This window comes from Tenrec ecaudatus, chromosome 4 (genome assembly GCF_050624435.1).
Source record: "Tenrec ecaudatus isolate mTenEca1 chromosome 4, mTenEca1.hap1, whole genome shotgun sequence".
NCBI classification, from domain to species: Eukaryota; Metazoa; Chordata; class Mammalia; order Afrosoricida; family Tenrecidae; genus Tenrec; species Tenrec ecaudatus.
In genome coordinates this window covers 6,885,910-6,908,362 of record NC_134533.1, presented here as the reverse complement: position 1 = coordinate 6,908,362, position 22,453 = coordinate 6,885,910, and the positions used below count along the sequence as shown (strand labels likewise).

General features: G+C 55.0%; 1 protein-coding gene, 1 long non-coding RNA gene and 1 other non-coding gene across 5 annotated transcripts; 2 read left to right on the top strand and 1 right to left on the bottom strand.

Moving 5' to 3' along the window:
* Window positions 1–5,506: 5,506 nt before the first annotated feature.
* PELI3 (pellino E3 ubiquitin protein ligase family member 3) lies at window positions 5,507–15,554 on the top strand. Of its 3 annotated transcripts, XM_075545333.1 has the most exons (8): window positions 5,507–5,659; window positions 6,707–6,858; window positions 7,437–7,508; window positions 9,894–10,023; window positions 10,480–10,581; window positions 11,847–12,041; window positions 12,462–12,650; window positions 13,841–15,539. In XM_075545333.1, exons 2-8 carry the CDS (start codon window positions 6,707–6,709, stop codon window positions 14,408–14,410), a joined length of 1,410 nt encoding a protein of 469 aa, XP_075401448.1. In that variant the 5' UTR covers window positions 5,507–5,659; the 3' UTR covers window positions 14,411–15,539. The 3 variants fall into 3 exon arrangements, with proteins under 3 accessions (XP_075401448.1, XP_075401449.1, XP_075401450.1); XM_075545334.1 differs by lacking the exon at window positions 7,437–7,508 and having other exon boundaries at window positions 13,841–15,554; XM_075545335.1 differs by lacking the exon at window positions 13,841–15,539 and having other exon boundaries at window positions 12,462–13,802.
* LOC142447519 (U6 spliceosomal RNA) lies at window positions 8,172–8,277 on the top strand. Its single transcript, XR_012784216.1, has one exon. It is a non-coding gene; the product is annotated as a U6 spliceosomal RNA (small nuclear RNA).
* On the bottom strand, window positions 10,352–22,421 carry LOC142444439 (uncharacterized). The gene is made up of 3 exons (XR_012783913.1): window positions 22,040–22,421; window positions 15,420–15,550; window positions 10,352–13,207 (listed from the first exon to the last, which is right to left on the bottom strand). It is a non-coding gene; the product is annotated as an uncharacterized LOC142444439 (long non-coding RNA).
* Window positions 22,422–22,453: the final 32 nt, after the last annotated feature.

Below are 22,453 nucleotides of genomic sequence, written 5' to 3'. Positions count from 1 at the left end.
ACGGTAGAGCGAAACACTGCCCGGTCCTGCGCCATTGTGGCAGCCAGTGTGTCGATCCATCTTGTGGGTCTCCATCTGTTTTGCTGACCCTTGACTTTACCAAGCACGATGTCCTTCTCTAGCAACTTGACCTTCCCTCCTGGTAACTTGTCCAAAGCATATGAGACAAAGCCTCACCATCCTCACTTCTAAGCAGCCTTTATGGCTGCATTTCTTCCAAGACCGGTATGTTTGTTCTTCTGGTAGTCCGTGGTAGTCAATATTCTTTGCCACGTAGCAATTCAAGAGCCATTGAGGAGCTTTAACTTGTTTTATCTGGCAAATGTTTGGGAAGCGTGATGACCCGTGAGTTATCAACGTTCAAAAATGAAAAACAACACCAGGAGCCAGTGCTTTCCGGTTGATTCTGACTCACAGGGGCCAATGTGTGGCAGGGTAGAGCTGGTCCGTATGATTTCCCTGGCTGTCGTCATATTTACGACACCAGGTTGCCAACCCTTTCTCTCCCTGCACCCTTGGGTGTGTTTGAACCCCCAACCTTTAGGTTAACGGCTGGACACATTACCGCCCCCAGCGACCCTGCAAGGGTATTAACTCCTAGCATCTCCAAGTTACAAATGAGGAAAGGAGAACAAAAAGGTGATTCTTTTCCATTCCCACCTCCTAATGAAAACAGGGACGAAGGCAGGTTAGAGAGACATGAAGTTCTAGATCTCACTCGTGTGCACGATGGACTAAGATGTGCACCTGTTACCCGGAAATGATGCTCAGCCTCCCTCCTGGTACCCTGGGAGTCCCCAGGGAAGAGCATCCCCCCACCCATTCTACCTGTCATCAAGTCATATTCTGATATGTCCCCGTAGCTTCCACCAACTTTGCTGTCTTATAATTACCATTACTCGTGCTTTTTGCTTTTTCCCCTAAGGATGTGAGTTACTCTCTTGGTCACTTGTTTTTAGCCTAAAGATCACCTGGGAATGTCTTTAGTTTGCCTCAATTTTGAAAGATTTTTTTTTTCCTGGCTAAGAGATTCATTTGAATGACGGTGTTTTCAGAGATAATCAAAAGGCTCATGGATGGTGAGATCAGACTTGGAACAGGTGATCAGGAGAGATCAGACTGGAGGAGGACATCGTGTTCACGAAAGCAGAAGGTCCCCGTGAGAGAGGCCCACCCTGACGAAGAGGACTTGGCACAGTGGCTGTGACCATGGAATCGAGCATAAAAGTCGTGAGTGTGGCAGAGGGCCAAGTGGTGTTTCACTCTGTTGTGTGTAGTGTTGCTGTTGATCAGAGCCAACCAACAGCACCTAACAGAGCAACATTCCCCTGATTCCTTTTGTTCCACAGATGGACATAGATAACACTCGATATGCCTGTAGAGAGGCCTGGTGGCATTGTGGACTATGAGCTGGGCTGCCAGCCACAAGGTCAGCAGTTCAAAACCACCAGCTGAGGCTTCCTGCTCCTATGAAGATTTATAGCCTCAGAAACCCATAGGAGCAGTTCTATTTTCTCCCACGGGATCACTATGAGTCAGAATTGACTCGGTGACGTGGGAGGAACATACATGCCTGGGCCACCATTAGATAGTAGCTGTGGAGAAGGCCATAAAACTTACCTCTTTGGTATCATGGGTCTTCAGAAGGTCAGGAATTGTATTTGAGGAGCTGTATCCAAGGGACCATACTTGAAGAATCTCCGCTCTCCTGGATTGGGTCATGATGAGATTCTGGAGTTCAAGGCAGTGCCTTATTGGGGTGAGAGTTGAGGAGACCGTGGGAGGGGGTGACTGCACTTTGACTACGCGAAGAGGAACAGGGAAGACTGGTCGCCAGCTTCCAAGATGTCCCCCAGCGGTCCCTGCTCCTGGTTGTCCCTCACTGAATAGGGCTGAGCTGGGTAACCACCAGGCTATTACAGAAACAAGACCTCTGAGGCCAGGATGAAAACCAGATCAAACACAAACCCGCTGCATAACACATGTTTTTGGTCTTAAAACCCTGCAATCTGTTCAAGTCATCAGGCCTGGCTTCTTGGGAGAGAACAAAAGATTCTCTCTCTCTCTCTCTCTCTCTCTCTCTCTCTCTCTCTCTCTCTCTCTCTCTCTCTCTCTCTCTCTCTCTCTCTCTCCTTTCGTTCTGATGCACACACTGAGAACCAAAGGAGCCCAGCAAATTTCTGCTTTTCTCAAGTCAATTCTGATTCGAATCCATCTGCCCTGAGTGTCTTCCCTCTACTCCCTCTTCTACTCCGGGTGGCTTCTCAGACCCCAGGAGGCTTCCCCACCATGAACAAGTGTCGCTGCCATTTCACAAAGGACGACGCTGAAGCGAGAGAGGTTAAGAAACTGGAGTCCCAGACCTAAGGAGCCAAGGCTGCGACCTGACTTCGGTGCCTGAGGGTGGTTGCTGGGTGGCCCTGCGCCTTCCTCACAACTGTTCCTGAGCCTGAGCCCAGGGCTGCAATCACAGTTGTCAACCCATCTTGTCGCAAGCCTCCACCTCCTTCGCTGTCCTTCCACTTTACCAAGCACGACGTCTTTCCCCGGGGACTGGTCACTCTTAACAATATGTTCAAAGTATGTAAGAAAGCCTTATGCGTAGCTTCGAAGCATATGCCAGAGGGTGGTCTCATTTTTCTCCTTGTCTCTCCTATGTACTGAGATCACCCCACCACTAGCTCCCTGAGGAATACAAGGTGGTCTGACTGTAGCCCATGTAGCCCCACCTCCGGAGACCCTCCGCATCTGCAGCTGGCCCCGGCTCTCTCGCTGACTGGTGGGGACACCGGGGCACTGGTCAAACCTCTGCGCCACACTGGTCTGGCTGTGTGACCTTGGAAAAGTTTCTCTCCCTCTCTGAGCCTGGATTTTTCTTATCTGCAAATTAAAAAACCAAACTCACTGGCATCGAGTTGATGCCCGCTCATGGCGACCCTATTGAACAGGGCAGAACTGCCCCGAGTCCCCCAGACTAGGACTGTTGACAGGAGTAGAAAGCCTCATCTTCTCCCTCAGAGCCCCTAGTGTGTTGTTGTTGTTGTTTCACCCCAATGTTGAGTATTTATTGTTTTCTCTTTTTTTAAAAACTTTTATTTATTTATTTTATTTTAACAATTTATTGGGGAATGTTTTCTCTTTTTTAAAATAATTTTATTGGGGGCTCGTACAAGTTATCATAATCCATCTATCCATACATCGGGTCAAGCACATTTGTACATTTGTTGCCATCATCATTCTCAAAGCATTTGCCTTCTACTTGTGCCCTTGCTATCAGCTCATTTTCCCCCTCCCTCTCCCACTCTCCCTCCCTTACCAACACTTGATAATTTATAACTTATTATTTTTTCATGTTTTATACTGTCCGATGTCTCCATTCACCCACTTTTCTGTTGTCCATCCCCCAGGGAGGGGGTTATATGTCAGTCATTGTGATCAGTTCCCCCCCCCCCTCCTTCCTCTTCCCCTCCTGGTATCGCTACTTTCATTATTGGTCCTCAGGGGTTTATCTGTCCTGGATTCCTTGTGTTTCCAGCTCTGATCTGTACCAGTGTACATGCTCTAGTCTAGCCAGATTAGTAAAGTAGAATTGGGATGATGATAGTGGGGGAGAGGTGAAGGAAGCATTAGAGAACTAGAGGAAAGTTGTGTGTTTCGTCGGTGCTATTCTGCACTGTGACTGGCTCATCTCCTCCCTGAGACCCTTCCATAAGGGGATGTCCAGTTGCCTACAGATGGGCTTTGGGTCTCCATGCCACACTACTCCTCATTCACAATGATATCATTTTTTGTTCTTTGATGCCTGATACCTCATCTTATTGACACCTCATGATCACACAGGCTGGTGTGTTCTTCCATGTGGGCTTTGTTGCTTCTCAGTTAGATGGCCGCTTGCCTATCTTCAAGCCTTTAAGACCCCAGACGTTATATCTTTTGATAGCTGGGCACCATCAGCGCCTAGTGGCTTTAAACTGCTGACCTTTCAGATCCCGACCCAACAGGTCACCACCATGCCACCAGGGCTCAGGGGATTGTAGTAGTTATCCAGCACGTGTTCCCGGAGGGGCTGATCGATGGCAGACAGATGCTGTTGGGAGCCTGTCCTCATGCCCACGCCCTATGGTAGTTATGTGTGCCTGGCATAGAGGTGGGCATGCTGTAGGCATTCAGCAATAAGAGCTGTCCCGAGGTGCAGGATTGGCAGCCTAGGTTCCCAAGGAGCGTCTCTTTGAACGCCTTCATCGGAAGGGAGCTGCTGTCAACGGCTTCCTTTTTGTAACTGGCTGCTCCGGCCCCAGAACAGCTGGCGGAGCAGTTGGTATCTTGGACTATTTTTAGGTGAGGGGATGAATGGGGTGTTTGTGGATGTGGGGGGCCAGCACTGGGCTGGACTGGGAGCCCTGTGTGCAACAAGCTGAGGGGAGAGGGCATGCCCCCTCTCAGGAACCTGCCCACAAACTTCCACCCAACCTTCCTGGGTAGGGCCAAAGGCTGCCTACCCAGGGCAGCCTGCGCTGATTTCTCCTGAAACACACATGATCTTAAGATGGGATGAATCCCCCTCACTACCATCGAGTCAATTCCCACTCATTCTGAAACTGTAACTCTTTATTAGAAGCTGGGAGTACAAGAGCCACGGCTTTCTCCCAAGAAGTGGCTGGTGGTTTCAAACTGCTGACCTTGCAGTTAGCAGTCATGCATAACCACTATGTGACCAGGGCTCCTGGACCACCCCTCTCAGCCGGAGGTCATGGTGCCCCAGTGACTAGAGGCATTGGGCTGGCTGATCAGGTCTGAAGCATCGCTGGGTCTCCCCTGCTGTCCCTCAAAGGCTCTGCCCACCATCCTTAGTGCCCCAAAGTACAGAATTTAGGTCGAACTCTGGAGTCATTACAAAGCTGAGAGTCCAAGTAAGCAGGCACGTGTCACTTGTCACATCTGCTTTCCAATCTGTGAAACGGGCAATTAACCGACTCTTTCCTAGGACTCCTAGGGTGAGTTGTTGGCATCTTGGGGACGTGTGTGATGAGGAGGGTGTTGCTGAACACTTAGTGCACAGAGGAAGGTGGTCCAGCTGGCTCCTGTAGGGGCAATTTCCTCCTCCTTCGCAAGCGTGTGGGGGGGGGGGCGGGGGGGGGGAGGGATGGTCTCCAGGACTCAGGCTTGGTTAGGACCTGAAGACGGTAGGGAGCGGATGCTGGGATCTTTGGGAGAACCTGGAGCCTCCGGAACGGGGCGGGGTCTGGGGAGTCCCGGAACTGAGATCTGGGAGCTTTGATAGCGGCTGGGAGCTGGCCAGGAGGCGCGAGGGCGTTCCTGAGACAGTGTGGTAGGCGGGGGCTCCCCACGATGGGGCGGGGCTTATGGGTGGGGCGGGGCATCGAGGGAAGGGCGGGGCTCCACCGACTAGGGCTCTTCTTAGCCGCAGGGGCGGAGCCTCCGACGGGGCGGGGCCCTCCCGGGGGCGGGGCTGCTGGGCGGGGCTTCCTGGCGTGGGCGGAGCGTGGCGGCTGGCGCTCGCCGCCTTCCGGGCCCCGGGTGTCCCCGTGACGAGGCTGCGCGGAGCCGCCGTCGGCCGGGCCATCCCGCCGCAGCGGCCCCGGCCGAGCAGGGGCGAGGCGGGGAGGACGCCGCGCGAGCGGGGCCGGAGCGCGGCGAGGTGAGGCGGGCGCGGGGGGCGGCAGCGGGCCCGCGGGGGCATCTGCGTAGCCTCTGGGCCGGCCTGGGCGCCCGGGGCGCGGGCCAGGCCGGGCGGCCCCCGGCGCGGGGCGGTTTCCAGACGGGCTCCTGCGGCCGAGGCTGTGCTGCAGCCCCAGCCCGGGGGACGCCGCGGGCGGACCTCGGGGGACAGACACCTGCGGGAGGGAGGGGCCCGGAGGCCTGCCCGCGGGGTGAAGCCAAAATGGGGAAACTGAGGCAGAAGGGTGGGGTGGAGGCGGCGGGCAGACAGGTAGAGCTGGGGAGACGGCGAGAAGGGCAAGCCGCTGGGAGGACAGAGAGTCATTGAGAAACAGACGGACAGAGGCCTGGACGCAGTCAGAAAGATGAAGACGGACGGCTAGATTCCAAGAGCTGAGCCGCGCGGGGAATCTCTGAGGGCCGGGCACTGGAGCTCAATTCAAGAACTGAGTGAGAGACGGGATAAGCGCCCCCCAGTTCCAGGGGTGCCCCTCCAAGCACACCCCAGACAGGAGCCTTCATCCCAAAGCAGCCTCTGGTCAAGTGGATTCAGCTCCCTGGCCCTCTAACTGCGGTCACCCGTCTGACGGGGCCGGCCGGCCCTGTGGGTACCATGCCACCATCTCCCCTTCCTGGTAACCCAGCAACTCTGGCAATTTAGGCCCCCCCCCCCTGCTGAGGTGACGTGGTTTCCATAGCAACAGAGGGGGTGAAAGGTCACTCAGCCTTAGCCTGAGTGACTCTGCAGCAGGCTGGAACTGAGACTGAGGGGTGGGGGGGCGTGGAGTGAGGGGAAGGAGCTCTGTGGTGGCGTGTTCAAGTGCTCCGTTCCTGGTTCAAACCCACTAGCCGCTCCGTGGGAGAAAGATGAGGCCGTCTGCTTCCCTAGTTGAAGATTGACAGCCTTGGAGTCCCCAGGGGCCAGTTCTAATCTGCCCTATGGCATTGCTTGGTTTTGGAATGGACTGGTCAGTAATTGGTTTGGGGGTGAGGGTGGAAGTCCGCAAAGCTCTCTTCCTCCTTCTAGATGGTACTGGAAGGAAACCCTGAAGTGGGGTCCCCCCAGACCTCAGACCTCCGGCACCCTGGGAGCAAGGGCTCCTGTGTCCTCTCGTCTCTGGTAGAAGATGCCCAGCCAGGGGAGGAGCCCCTCAAGTATGGTGAACTCATCGTCCTGGGGTGAGTGCCCCTGGGCCAGGCAGGGTGGGTCCGCAGGTACCCCAGGGCAGCCGAAAGGACCCCAGGCCTCCCGCTTAGTGCCCCTCTGCTGCTGGGCCCACCCCCACCACATCTGATCCGATCAAGCCATCCAGTGGACCCAACCTGCCCTGATTCCCAATAGTTATTTTGCCTCCCCATCTCTCATCAATTACTGAGTTAATGGTTGCCCACCGTGCATCTGATCAGAGGAGGGGGATGCCACCACGCCAGCTGCCTTTCCTAAAGCGCCTACTGTGTGCAGTGTGTGGAGGGAGTGACACATTCTGGTTCTCCAGCAAAACCGCTTGATTCAAACCCTGTGCCTCTCTGCAAGTTGCTGAACTTCCCTGTGCCTCAGTTTCCCCGACTGGCCAGTAGGGGATGATGTTAATAATAATCACTACCTCAGAGGGCTCCAGGGTTGTTGGAAGGAAGGAAAGAAGGAAGTGATTTCTGGAGAGTTCTTAGGGCAGTGCCTGGCACATACCCAGGGTTCTGTGAGGCGGGCCTGTGCCGCGCCGTTTCATGAACATTATTTCATTTCAATCTTCACAAAGATGCTGTGAGGAAGGAGGTGAGGAAACCGAGGCTCAGAGAGGGGAAATGACTGGCCCGAGGGCACACAGCTGGTAAGTGGCAGGGCTGCATCCAGACCCCGGTCTCTTTCGACTCTAGGTCTAATGCGCTTTACACTAAAGCTGCAGCTGACCACCCCCCTCCCCAGCCCCCAACACACACACACACATGATACAGGTGAGGAAACAGGCCAGGAAAGAGGAGGCCACGAGTTGGTGGCTGGGCAGACCTCCCTTCTCAGCCTCTGCCTGACCCTTCCTGCACCCCTGCACCCTCCCCCAAAGGACTCCTGAACCAGGCCCCTCAGCACAGGCCCCTCTTCTCCCCCTCACCCTTAGGCCACTCCCCCTGCCATGAGTCCTGATGAACTAGCTGTGCTGGAAGAATGTGGAGAAATGCTAATGGCTACTTACTGCTTCTTGGCCCTGATGGTGCCCGACCCCACCAGCCACTTTTCCAGGGAGAGATGTGGCAGGCGGCCACCATGAAGCCTCCACTTTGGACACCCCATGCGGCACTCCGCTGGCTTCTAGGGTGGCTTGGGGTCAGATTGACTCGACAGATGGTCATGGGCAAGGTGTTTCGGGTTTCCTCTCTCTGGGAGGAGCCCTGGCAGTGCAGGTTGGCTGCTGAGCAGAAGGTTGAACCCAGCAGCCTCTCTTAGGGGCAAAGACCTGGTGATCTACTCCCAAAAGGTCACAGAAAGCCTTGATCTGGTGCTTGCTTCAGCAGCACATATACTAAAAAATTGGAATGATACAGAGATTAGTGTGCCCCCTGCGCAAGGATGACACGCAAATTCGTGAAGTGTTCCATATTAAAAAAAAAAAAAAAAGAAAGAAAGCCTTGATCTGTAGGGAGTAGTCTTCCTCCGCCCTGTAGGGTCGGTCGGTGGCTGTGAGTTGGAGACCACTCAAACAGCCCCAACAGTTGATACCTGCCACCTGCTTTTACTCTGATAACGATAACGAACATTCTGCCGGGCATTTGAAAATGCGTTCGCTCTTCCCTTCTTGCTATGACCCTAAGGGGAAGGACCTGCTCACTGGCCCTGTTTGACAGAGCACAAGAGTCAGGATTTAAGCCACAGGCCGAGTCCCGAGCCATCCCCTCAACTGACCCTCTCATGGTCTAACCACCTCCCGTGTGAAGCTACCCACAGGGCAGAAGTGACACCCCTCACAGGGCAAAGAGATCAGACCAGGGTGACGCCACTGTGGGTCTGACCGCAGACCTGAGGGTCCAGGCCTTCTTGGCGGATGTTTGGCCTCTGTGGGGCAGCAGACCTAAACCCTGGCTCCGTAATTCACACGGCCTGGCCCACCCCAATCCTACAGAACCAGACTCCCTGTGGGCGGGGCCAGGGAACCTGTATTTTGCCAAGTTCCCTGGGGAGTTTGTGACTCAAGCAGTCATCTGTGTCTGGTACCTGTTCACCCTGCCACTCCCTTCTCCCAGACCTTCTGTGGCTCCCTAGCACTTTCTCGGGGAATAAAGCCTAGAGTCCTTAGCCTGGTGACTCGGGCCCTTCCCCCAACCTCTGAGGCCTCAGCTGCACCACCCCCCACCACCACTATACTTCCCCACCCCATCCCGTGAGCTCACTGAACCCGAGCAGCCTGGGGCCTTTTGCCCCAAGTGGAGCCCTCCGCTCAGACGGACTGTGGTGTCCCTTACCACCCTCAGACTTCAGTCGTCAGGTGACCTTCCTAAGCCTCGATTGTCCTCCGTGGTGAAATGGGAAGAGAGCCACTGGCCTGGCAGGGCGCTGCACAGATTCCATGAGGTCACTGGTCACATGACACCCCAGGAACCCACAGGCCTGCCTGCTTGGCAGCAGTCCGTCTGGGCTCTGGCCCACCTGGCCTCTCCTAGTCCTTCCCTCCGGTTGAGAGCTCAGAAGAAAGGTTTGATGGAGATGGAGGTGGGGGCACTGAGGGTGTTTCACGGGTGCGTCCGAGGCAGTAAATGAGTTCCCCAAGGATGAATCCTTCCCAGTCCTTCAACACTCGGGCAAAGTGCTCTCCCCACCCACCACTTCTTCAGAAACTTGACTTGGGGCCAGAAACCCTGGCTCCTGCCTTGGGGCTGCAGGCAGTTGGCTTGTGCCTGGGCCATGCAGGTGGTTACCTCGACTCCTTGAGAAGTTAGGACTCCCGCTGTGTCCCCCAGGCCATAGAACAGGCCCAAGAGCGGCATCCTCTGCCTCCTCAAGGCTCAGCCCCGGGCTGGGCATCCAGACAACACTCGGTTCACTGGAGAAGCCTTTGGCCGGTATGCAGGTGTACCAGTGAGGTGGTGGATGAGGCAGTCCTGGAGGGTGGCTGTAGGGTTTGATTTTTAGGATGGAGCTGCTCAGAAGTCGCCCGTTTCCTCCAAGTCTTGCCAAAGACTCACTTGTTCGCTTTTTCTCCCCCCACCCCCCCACTCCTCCACAGCTACAACGGGTGCCTGGCAAGTGGGGACAAGGGCCGCCGGCGAAGTCGCCTGGCATTGAGCCGCCGGCCGCATGCCAATGGGGTGAAGCCGGACGTCATGCACCACATCTCCACACCGCTCGTCTCCAAGGCAAGGCAGTGGATCCCAGCAGCCCTGGCACCTGCCCCAGCCTCCCTGCTCAGGCCCCGGGACCTCAGCCCTGCCCACAGCCCCTCTGGGGCAGGCGAGGCCACCGTGTCACCCCGGCCATTGTTATAGGGCTCCCAGAGGAATGGGGCCCGCATGTGCACAGGCCTTTACAGTGTGATGCGCTTCTCCTCCCCCCCCCGACCTTGCCTGCCTGCAGCCTCTTGGCCACCAGCCACTGGGCAGAAGCCATCAGAATCATTGTTCAGGCAGCCGAGGCTCAGGGAGGGACGTGACCATCACACAGCAGTGGCAAAAGGGAACGCTTTGGCCTCAGAAGTTCAGGGTACAAACTCCAGCTCCGCACAGAACACCCCTGGGCCCTGGCTTCTGGCTCAGGGGTGGACCCTTCTCATGGCCACAAGTCCCACGAATCCACGTCTCCTTTCTCCCCACCAGGCCCTGAGTAACCGAGGCCAGCACAGCATCTCGTACACCCTGTCCCGGAGCCACTCCGTCATAGTGGAGTACACTCAGGACAGCGATACAGACATGTTCCAGGTATGCCCCGGCCCCTCCCAGCCACTGGACTGGGGGTTTGGACAGAGCTGGAGGACCAAAGGCCTCACAGAAAGGGCTTCTGGAACCTGCAGCACAGCCAGCGACTCCTCCAGGTGACCCCGACCGATTCATTCCCCAGTCGGTGATTGTATCCAGACTCAACTTCAGGCCGGATCCCAGACTGTAGGAAGGCACCCAGCCCAGTGGGTCTGAGGGCAGGGTGTGCAGCCACTCTCCCTGGCTTCTGAGCCCAGCAGGAGTTACTAACCTCTGCAGCCCTCAGTTCCTCACCTGTCCAACGGGGCTAGTCATAGTTCCCACCCTATGAAGTTGCGGGGAAGGTTACGTGAATTGATGGCACATAAAGCCTTTCACACGAAAGCAAACTTTTAAAAATCAAAAACAATAAAGTGCCCAACCCACTGCCATTGTCAATTTCGACTCAGTGGTTCTCAACCCTCCTAATGCCGAGACCCTTAATACAGTTCCTCATGTTGTGGTGAGCCCCAACCATCAGAAATATGTTTTCTGATGATTTTAGGCGACCGCTGTGAAAGGGTCGTTCGACTCCCACAGGTTGAGAACCGCTGCTATATAGGGATTTACAGGCGCAGACAGCCTCATCTTTCCCCCTACCGGGTGCTGGTGGGATTGAACCAGCAACCTCATGGTTAGCAGGCCAGTACTCACCCAGCAACACCACCTGTCATATAACTCAAAGCCAAACTCCGTGCCCATGAGTTGAAGCCAACTCATAGTGACCCTATAGGACAGGCTAGACCTGCCTCTGAGAGTTTGAGGGTGTAACTTAATGGGGGTAGAAAGCCCCATCTTTCTCTTACGGAGTAGCTAGTGATTTCAAACTGCTGACTTTCTGAATTGTAGCCCAACACATAACCACAGTATTGACTGCGCTCCTGGTGTATAATAAAGAATTGCGAGAGAATCACTATTTGCTGCGAATATTTGAACACTTGCAAGCCACGGATCTTGCCTCTTGCCCATTCTCCGTTTTAACGGCATTGGACTGGTTATTGCTGAGGAAGGCTGCCCTCTCTGACTTGCTCCTCAGCCAGCCTTGAGGGAGGCAGACGGAGACCTAGGATCCCCACCTGGGAGCTCAGAGGCCCTGGGAGGCGGAATGGTGCTGCCCCCTTCTGGCAGCCTCATCAAAGGCAGCGGAGCAGCAATGGGGGACCCCAGGTGTGAAGCTCTGGGGCCTTAGCTGAGCCTCTCTGATCCCTGTGCCTGCCTGCCCCTCACAGATTGGCCGCTCCACTGAGAATATGATTGACTTTGTGGTGACAGACACGTCCCCCGGAGGGGGGGCCAGTGAGGGCCCCTCCGCCCAGAGCACCATCTCCCGTTACGCCTGCCGCATCCTCTGTGACCGCCGGCCACCCTACACTGCCCGTATCTATGCCGCTGGCTTCGATGCTTCCAGCAACATCTTTCTTGGAGTGAGTGAGCCCTCGGCAGGGGCAGGGATGGGTTGGTGGGGGCGTCGGGGGAGGCGGGATGCGCAGGGTCAGAATCAGGACTTGGACAAGGATGAGCAGCAGTCCCACTTAACAGATGAGCCAAGTGAGGCCGTGCAGTGCCAATTCCGGGACTCTCTGGGCCACCTCTGACCCAAGGGTACAGCATAGCGGGTCCCTGAAGAAGGCCAAGCAGCCTGTGCACCAGGGCTATGCGATTTAACCTCCCACGTGGCCCCTGGGGAGGGCTCAAAGATGGAGGCTGTGAGCCAACTGCCTGGGCAGCACTGAGGGGAGAAGGCCTGGCCGTCTCCTCCCATACAGACTACAGCCAAGAAACCCGCCCACTACGTGGTTCCAGTCCCAAGTGCCGGTTGTTGTGTTTTGTTTTGGTGGTCCCAGGAGCGGGCAGCCAAGTGGCGGACACCTGACGGCCTGATGGACGGCCTGACCACTAATGGGGTCCTGGTGATGCACCCAGCCGGCGGCTTCTCAGAGGACTCGGCCCCGGGGGTCTGGCGGGAGATCTCAGTCTGCGGCAACGTGTACACGCTTCGGGACAGCCGCTCGGCCCAGCAGCGGGGGAAGCTGGTAGGTGGCCTGGCCCAGAGGCTTCTGGTCGGAGCCCTCCCTACCCCTTCCAGGTTTCCCGGCCCCACGTGGCCTGCCTTAGCCAGGGAAGGGTCCCCAGCCCTCTTGCCCAAGGTCGTTCAGGAGTTCTTGCCATGTGCCACTCGCCAAAGACGCTGTCTCTGCACGTGGCCCTTGCTACTAGAGTCCTGCACATGCAGTCACACCTCGAGGTACCAAGAGACGTTGAGGATGCTGGCCGTGAGAAGCAATCACTTCCTCTTCTAAGGGTGGCACCTGGCTGGGTGTGAGCAGCTTGTGGCACGTCTGCCGCATCTGGACGATTTCTCTTTATTCTCCTCTCCCAGCGGGCGAGAGTCACTGGCCCAGATGGCGTCGGGCGCACCGTGTGGCACAAACCAAGGAATTGAGTTAGGAGCTGGCAGGGAGCTCTAGAGAGGGCCAGAGGCTGGTCCGAGGTCACGTTCTCAAATGGGCCACATGACAGAGTTCCTCCTGGCGAGGGGACACCAAGTCTCTGGGAGTAACAGGGCTGGCCTCCTGGCCTATCGGTTCGCCTGAGGGAAGAGGGTTAAACATGGCTCAGCTGGACAGCTGGACATCACTAGCTTTCATTTGCCACGTGCCTACTGTGTGCTCACAAAGTGCCCTGTGTGGACATCAAGTAATTCATTTCATCTTCCCGAGAAGCACCGGAAGGGCTGGGATGTGGCCTCCATCTGGAGGGTGAGGCACGGAAGACACAGAAGGTGGTCACATGCAATCAGTGAGCACCACGGCCCGGGATTCTGGCACTAACACCAGTGCTTGCTTTTGCATGTGCGCGCGTGCACATACACACACACACACACACAGACCCCAGCAGTCTGGGTGGAGAGTTCCCACTTCTGCCATCTGTGGAAAGCTGAGGAAATGTTCTAGAACATCTGCTGAGCTGCTAAACCTCTGATTCAACAGCCAGATGTGGAAACCCAGGCCTGTGTCTGGCCAAGAGTGGGTGGGGAGGGGACGGGTGGTGTCAGGGTCAGTGGTGGCACCTGCCCACTATCCTATGGGACTGCCTAGCCTTCCCTGTGCCAGTCTGCCTGCCAGGGGACTATCTCTAGGCTGGTTCCCGGGCTGGGCCAGGAAGCTCAAGTGGGTGCAGGCTGCCCACCCTCAGACAGTAAGGCTCTTTGCCGCCCTGGCAGGTGGAAAACGAATCCAATGTGCTGCAGGATGGCTCGCTCATCGACCTGTGCGGGGCCACGCTGTTGTGGCGCACACCAGCTGGGCTGCTGCGGGCACCGACGCTGAAGCAGCTGGAGGCCCAGCGGCAGGAGGCCAACGCCGCGCGGCCCCAGTGCCCTGTGGGGCTCAGCACCCTGGCCTTCCCTAGCCCGGCCCGAGGTCGCACGGCCCCTGACAAGCAACAGCCCTGGGTCTACGTCCGCTGCGGCCACGTCCACGGCTACCACGGCTGGGGCTGCCGGCGGGGTAGGGGCCCACAGGCCCGCGAGTGTCCACTCTGCCGCCTCGTGGGGCCCTACGTGCCACTGTGGCTGGGCCAGGAGGCCGGCCTCTGCCTGGACCCCGGGCCACCCAGCCATGCCTTTGCACCCTGCGGCCACGTCTGCTCCGAGAAGACCGCCCGCTACTGGGCCCAGACCCCATTGCCCCATGGCACCCATGCGTTCCATGCCGCCTGCCCCTTCTGTGGGGCCTGGCTGACCGGCGAGCATGGTTGTGTGCGCCTCATCTTCCAGGGGCCGCTGGACTAGGCCCCCTTGCTGCCGCGCCTGCTGCCCACCCAGGGCACCCACTCCCTGCAGCCCAGAGGAGCTCTGCACATTGGACCCAGCCCACTGGCTGACAGATGTCCCAGATGGACGTGGTGGTCCCAGCCTGGTGGGTGGGCTGTGCCCCTTCCCCTGAATGGGATCCCAAGATCCTGACCCCAGGCAGACTGCAGGAGCTTGGACGAGTGGATGAAGAGTGGCCCCGTTTGCCTAGCCCTTCCTGGGGTGTTCCCCTCAAGCCACCAATACTGTGCCCCCAGGGGAGTGAAGGGGCCCAGGACCCTGACCCCAACTCAGGTTGGCTGCTACCCCAGCTCCAGACACTCCCGGTCCTGCTGCCGCCCTGGGTTCTTGTATAAACCTTGCGCTCAGCTGCCCTCAGGCCCCCGGGTCCCTCATGCATGCAACGTCTCCAGCCCGAGCCGGTGATGCATGGGCAGCAGGCTGGGACCGACATTCGCTGCCACCTGCCACGAGCTGGACTTTGTGTCCAGCGGGCGCTGGCAACAGAGACAATGAGACCAGTTCCCCACCTGGTGGAGTCTAAAACCTACGGGAGGGCAGGCCATGTGACCAGGTGCCAGCCTGGCTTCCTCTGGGCTAGAACCAGAGGTGCCAGGGGGAGCAGAGCGGGACCCACTGCCTGGTGGGGAGGGGAGAAACCTTGGTGGTCGAGCCTGAGCTGCCAGGCCCACCTGGCTGGCTGGCTGGCAGCTCTGGGCAGAGGGGGAGCCTGCTGAGGAAGTAAACAAGCGGAGTGGCTGGCACCTGGGCTGCAGGTGGGCAGAGAGGGGCCTGGGACGGGGTGGGCAGTGCTGCTGGGGGGAGATGCTGGAGGGAGAATCCTGAGCCACATTTGTGGACCACCAGGAGGGAGGAGGGGAGACACGCATTTTTAGAGCGTTGTCTGTAACAAGGGCTACCTTGACCGAACGCCCACCACGTGCCCGCACTGTGCGGATATTAACAATGACATTCATTGAGCACTCACCAGGCACCGGCTCTGCTTCCTGTGGCCCTGGGGAGGGAGGTGGCGCCATCTCCGGACAGGGCAGGGTACCCCAATCGGGGCTTAGAGAATACACTGGGGCCAGCTCCAGGGAGGCCAGATGCAGGGATGAGCTAGGGCACAAGGGGCAGCAAGTGCTTTTAGAATCGGGCAGGAAACCACGGGGGAAATGCTGGCCAACACAAGTCGGGGGCTCTGAGCTGCACCTCCTTTCCTGTGGGCGAGGTAGTAATTCCCTTTATGGGTCAGAAACCCAGCTCGGGGTCTCACTGGCTTTGTCCCGAACCACCCCCGGGGAACCAGAGGACAGGTAGGTGGAGTTCTACAGGGATGAAAGCCTGGCCCCGGGGTGGGCATCATCCCCCAAAGAAGCCAGCGGGGCAGCAGCCTGGGGGTGTTTGGAGGAGGGGACTCCGTGGGAAGTGAGAGCAGGTGGTGTGATCAGTCTTCCAAAGTAGTGCTTCCTCCAACCACGGGCACCGGGACCATCCAAGCTCACTGCCATTGAGTCCATTCCGACTCAGCGACCCGATAGCACAGGGTAAAACCGCCTCTGGGGGCTTACCAGAAGGCAACTCTTCCTAGGAGCAGACAGCCTCATCTTTCTCCCGCAGATGCGACTGGTCCTGAACTGCCTACCTTGTAGTCAGCAGTCCATTTCATAACCCACGGCCCCACCGGGGCTCCTTGGAAAGATCTGGGGAGCTGCAAGAGCAGATGATCTGCAGTTGATCCTGGATGATGGGCAACAGTCCAAAAGTGTTTAATTGCCAACAGGGCGCAATTTCTTTTTCCCCTGAAAAGGGGGTGGGGGCCAAATAACTTTGAGAACCTATGTTCTCTAGAGTGTCACGTGGAAGAACCCCGGTGGAGAGCCTGGGGGATATGTAGGCTCTCTGTAAGACACACACGTGCGCGCGGGCGTTTCCCACCCAGTCTCTGGGAAGCAGGCAGGGGAACCTTCCGATCTCATTTCCATCAGGATACCTCAGGCTAAGGGAGCCAGGCTCTGAGGTGGTGGGGGGTGGGGCTGCACCTTGCAAATCTCAGGGCAGGGATTCCGACCCCTACCCTCACCTTGCAGGCTGGGTGTCACAAACAGCTAATCTGAAAAAACGACAGATTGAAACCTCCCCACCCCCATGGCTTCAGGAAGCAAGGCCTGGGCAAACTGCCGCATGACACATGTTGGCCAAGAAAGCTCTATGGAGCGTGCTAGATTGTAACACACGGGTCGCCATAAGTCAGCAGCAGTCAGGTAGATGCTATGTGCTCTGGCGTTCCTGCTGACCCCACGCCACCCTCTAAGACAACGGAGCTATGCCACAGGATTTCCTACTCTGGACCTTTCTCCCTCGATGCCGACGGGTGGGTTTGAACCAGCCACCTTTCAGCTAGCAGCCAAGTGCTTGGCCAGTGCATCCCCAGCCAGTGATCCTTTGTAGGGTTCCCAAGGCTGTCAGTCTTGGTGGGAGCAGAGCTTCATCTTTCTCCCTTGGAGTGGCTCATGAGTTTGAATCAACAACTGTGGTTAGCGGGCCAGCACCACTGGGCTCTTTTATAACACAGTAGGTAGTACAATAATGCTGGGGCACCCTGTTGGTGCAGGAGAAAGACGTGGCAGCCTGCCTCCACGAAGATGACACCCTTGGAAACCCTATGGGGCAGTGCCATGGAAAATATTCATTCCTTACCTGTCCCTTTAAGTCCCGTGGCTCTAATGAGTACACTCCGTGTGAGTGAGTGTGTGTGTGTGTACGCTGTCGCGCACTTGTGCACAAAGCAGAGGGAAAGGACAAAGTGGGAGAAGGCCTGAGTGGGGCTGGGCCAGTCCAGGGGACACGTGAGAAGACAGTGCACCTTTCTTAGCCTCGGTTTCCTCTGGAGGAATGATGAGACCCCGCCCAGGGCGGTAAGGGTTCAGCTAGCTCCTCTGGGTCAGGCTGCTAACACCCGCCTCTGCTGCTAAGGTGACCCCAGCTCCCAGCAAGCCGAGAGGACAGCGTAGACCTGTGCCCTAGCGTTCCCAAGGCTGCCGACTGTACAGAAGCAGACGTCTCTGGAGGAGACCGTGGTGTTCCCACTGCCAACCTTTCCGTTTAAACGCAGCTCCGCCCTGAACCCACCATCTCCATAAACCACCCTTTTCAGCCCCAGAAACATTGCAGGGTTGGAGCTTGCTGCAAACCCAAATCCACAGTCAGAGGAGAACTGCCCTTGTGGGTTTCTGAGGCTGTAATTCTTCTTTACTGGCTTAGCAAGCCTCTTCTTTCTCCCTCACAGCCGCTGGTGGTTTTGAACTGCTGACCTTGCAGTTAGCCCAATGCAGCACAACTCACCATGCCACCCAGCCTCCTCTTGGAGGCTTGAGGTCAGTCATGTTTTGCCAGCTCGTGCTGCCCCCTTGTGGCAGTGGACAGCACCCCCTCCACTTTCCGTGTCCCTTTCATTTTGCCCAGAGAGGACACCCATTTCAGAAACCAAAACCTAACTCACTGCTATGAAGTTGATGCCAGCAGACAGCGACCTTATAGGACAGGGCAGAACTGCCCGTGTGGGTTTCTGAGGCTGTAACACTTCCCGGGAGTAGAAATTCTCCCCTTTCTCCCTGGTCATTTCCAATTGCCGGCCTTGCTGTGAGCAGCCCAGGTCCTCACCCATTTCAAAGATGGTGAAAATAGAGACGCAAGGAAGATGAGCACGGACTTAACCCCCTAATAATGATAATCACCCAAGAGGTGCCCAGAGAAGCCAGCCTGTGCTAAATGATCGCTGGTAGCCTAAGTTTGTGCCCAGCCCACAGGCAACTTTGTAAATGGACCAGGGTGGGTGGGTGGGTGGGGACAGATGCTGCCTCAACAAGACACCGAGGTGACAGAAGGGTGTACTAGATTCCAGACCCCTCTACCCTGCCTCTGAACAACTCTAGGGGGCAGCACTGGCCCATCACAACCTCACATCTACAGTGACTCACTTCAGATGCAACCATTTACCCGTCTTCCAGTTGGGGGGTGGGGTTGAAGTGAGGGGCACAAAGCAACGGGCAGGAGGTGACTCCACCTCAGCTCCTTAGGATTACCCACTGCCCGGTCCTGCCACATGCTCACAATTGTTCTTGTGTCTGAGCCCACTGTGGCAGACACTGGGCCCATCGTCTTGTCGAAGGTCTTCCTCGTTTTCACTGCCTGCTACTTTACCAAGCGTGATGCCTTTCTCCAGGGACTGGTCTCTCCTGACCTGTCCAAAGTACGAGAGATCAAGTCTGCATCCTTGCCTGTAAGGAGCGCTCTGGCTGTACAAGACAGATTGGTTTGGTTTTTTTTGGCAGACCATGAGACTTAATTGTTTTCACAAGCACCCTAATTCAAAGGCATTGATTCTTCTTTGGTCTTTCTTATTCAATTTCTATCTTTCACATGCACATGAGGGCATTGAAAATACTATGGCTTGGGTCAGGCCCACCTTAATCCTCAAAGAAACATCCTTGCTTTTCAACACTTTAAAGAAGTCTGTAGGGCAGATTTCCCCAGTGCAATGCATGGCTTGATCTCTTGGCTGCCACTTCCATGAGTTCTGATTGTGGAGGCAAGCAAGACAAAATCCTTGACAACATCAATCTTTTCTCCGTTTACCATGATGCTACTTACTGGTCCATATGTGAAGATTTTTTTCTTTACATTGAGTTGTAATCCATACTGCAGGTTGAAGTCCTTGATCTTCACCAGTAAATGCCTCAAGTCCTCCTCACTTTCAGCAAACAAGGTGTCATCTGCATATTGTACATTTTTTAAACCTTCCTCTAATCCTGATGTCAAATTCTTTTTCATAAAATACGCCTTCTCTGATGATTTGCGCAGCATACAGATGGAAAAAGTCTGGTGAGAGGCTACAACCCTAATGCACACCTGTCCTGGTTTTAAACCATGCACTGTTCTCTTGTTCTGGTTCTACAAATGCTTCTTGGTCCATGTACAAATTCTGCATGAACACAATGTAGTGTTCTGTGACTCCCATCCTTCTCGCGGCTATCCATTGTTTGTTATGGTCCACAGAGTCCAAGGCCTTCTCATAGTCAATCAAACACAAATAAACATCTTTCCAGTGCTCTCTGCTTTCAGCCAAGATCCAATGGTATCCTTTGTTCTACACCCTCTTTGAATCCAGCCTGAACCTCTGGCAGCTCCCTGTCAATGTACTGCTGCAGCCATTGTTGGAGTATCTTCAGCAGAATTTTAATTTCATGTGATAATGATATTGTTCTATAATTTGAGCATTCTGTTGGGTCACCTTTCTTTGGTACAAATATGAATCTTCCAGTCAGTTGGTCAAGTAACTTTCTTTTATGTTACCTGGCATAGATGAGTGAGCACTTCCAGTACTTTATCAATTTGTTGAAACATTTCAATGGGCATTCCATCAATTCCTGAAGCCTTGTTTTTGGCTAATGCTTTCAGCACAGCTTGAACTTCCTTCAGTACCATTGGTTCTTAATAATATACTATCTCCTGAAATGTTTGAATGTCAACTAGTTATCTCGTACAGCGACTGTATTTCCCCCATCTTCTTATGATGCAGCCTGTATCCCTCAACAGTTTCTCATAGAATCTTTCAAAATTGTAAGCCGAGGTTTGATTTCTTTTTCCTTCAGTTCTTGCAGCTGAGTGTGTTCTTCATTTTTGGTTTTCTAACTCTTGGTCTTTGCACATTTCATTGTAATATTTGACTGTCTTTTTGAAAGCTTCCTGTGTGAGAAATTCATAGACACTCATGTGTATAAGAAAGAGCTTTATATGCAAGAGCAGTTGAATATTGAGATCACGTCTGTAAGTTCAATATTAGTCCATATGTCCAATACCACTCTATAAATTCCTCTTCAGACTCATGTAACACATGCAATGATGCCAAATTCAGGAAGATCACAGGCCAGTGGGTGGAAAGTCTTGTGGATCCAGTGGTGGTAGAGGCATCTCAGTTCTGGCAGGGGTCTTCACGTGGTTCCTTCAGCTCAGAGTCTCTGACTGCCATCAGCCTGTCTCCATGTCAGTTGTCAACAAGAATGTCTCTGGTAGTGAATGTGAGTCCTGTTTCCAGTGAGCTATTTATCTCCTTAGTACCTCCAAATGAGGTCAAGCTGTGACCCGATTGACAGAGGAAACTCCACCCCTTCACTCTTAATCCTCTCAAATTGGTGGCAGATTATATAACTACCACACTTGTGGGGGAAGGGCCAGCTCCCCACAACTAATCACAGGTTCCATAGGCGGAATGGTATGGTTAAAAAAAATTAAGATTATAATAAAGTCACAGAGACTAAGGAGAGAGAGAAGAGAGGCTGAAATAATGGAGTCTGACACATTTCACAGTAGCATGCTCACCTCCAGGATGGCCATGATCTCAACAGCCAGGTCCATGCACAGCATGGGGCTGAGAGGGCAGGAGAGAGGAGAGGAAGGACAGGGGACCAGGGGAGTGAGGGCTGGGAGAGAGGATAGGGTGGGGTGGGGAGAGGAGAGCCAGGGAGAGAGCTGGGGGAGAGGGATTGGGAATGAGGGGAGAGAGGAAGGGTATAGGGGAGAGCTGAGCTTTATTGCTAACCAAGGCTTATATCTCTTTGGGGGAGCATGCAAGCACCCTAATTACAGTAAAGACATACACCGCAGGAAGGGGTTGTACTATAGGTAATACAGTAATGAGAGGGGGACGATCTAGGGGTATACCTGCAATAGGAAGGGGAGGGATTGGGGACACACATGTGACAAGATGGGCGGATCCTAGATTCAGATGGCAGTCTAACTTTGGATGTCACTGAGCAGATTTGACTTGTTCTCTGCCTCTCCACAGAAACCATTATAAAAATTTTTTTTAAAAGAAACCATTATCAGTAGGATGTGGACCCCACCTACAGTGGAGCAGATAGCTGAAAGTCTTCAGTGGGAAGTAACCCATTGTTCTTATCAGCAGGGAGTGGGCTGTACCTGTACATTAGTCGGAAGGCTGAATTCATCTGATCTCCCACCTTGTGCTGGCAAATAGCCTCTAATGTTTGGCATATCTTTGGGTGAGACAAAGCTGGGGGGAAAGTCTCTTTATAATCCCCCACACACTATCCTTTGAAATTCTGTTCAGCTCATTTACCTCATCATTTCTTCCAATTGCCTTTAGCAACTCTATGATTGAGAGTGTGTGTCTCTTCTGAGGTCCAATTTGCTAATTTCTTTCTTTGCTGGCTTTTTAATGATCTTTTGCTTGATTTTGTTTGTTGGTTTGAAACTAGCTTGCCTGTCTTAAAGGGATTTAAGTCAGTTCCAGGTTTACTTTTCCTCCTTTTAGAATGACTCAGGACAGTGCTTAAGTCTAACGGAGGATCATGTCTTCCTGTAACTTATAAGATCTGTGGTCATTCATGTTCAATGTCTCAGATCTGTTCTTGAAATTCAGGTGGGATAGCCTCAACGTACTATTTCCACTCTCGCGCACTTGTTTTAATTTTCTTCACCTTCAACCTTAATTTCTTAACTTACACACGAGCAATTGATGGTCTGTTCCACTGTTTACTACAGATTAGTAAGGAAGCACAAATATCGCCTTATTTATTGGATTACCTGACCCGCTCTTAGACATCTGAGAGTGGCTGGCTCGCTTGCTTGCTCGCGCGCGCGCGCGCGTGTGCGTTACAGGTGGGTTTCTTCTCTCGGCACCGGACAAGCACGACAAACTGCCAGGACCCATCCTCCTCTTGCCCTTGCATCCCGAGGAAACTGAGGCTCAGCGGCCGCCCCCCAGCCCCGGGGCAAGTCGGAACCCTGCCGGAGCGGGCTCTTCTGTGGTCTCCACGCGCCCTGCTCGAGGCTCCTAGCCTCCAGAGTCTCCACCCCGAGGAGGATTTCCAATTTGCAGGCTACAAAGCCCGGGCCCCGGAGGATAGGGGCCCCGTGGCGGCGGCGGCCCCATCAGCTGCGACCAGGCCGCGGTCCAGACCCGGCGCCGGGAGGCTCCAGTTCCGCGCAGCCCGGGGG

Coding starts and splice junctions, on each gene's coding strand:
- PELI3 (XM_075545333.1), top strand. CDS start 6,707: ATGGTACTGGAAGGAAACCCTGAAGTGGGGTCCCCCCAGACCTCAGAC. Junction 10,024..10,479: donor CCACACCGCTCGTCTCCAAG/GCAAGGCAGTGG, acceptor TCTCCCCACCAG/GCCCTGAGTAACCGAGGCCA. Junction 12,042..12,461: donor CCAGCAACATCTTTCTTGGA/GTGAGTGAGCCC, acceptor TGGTGGTCCCAG/GAGCGGGCAGCCAAGTGGCG.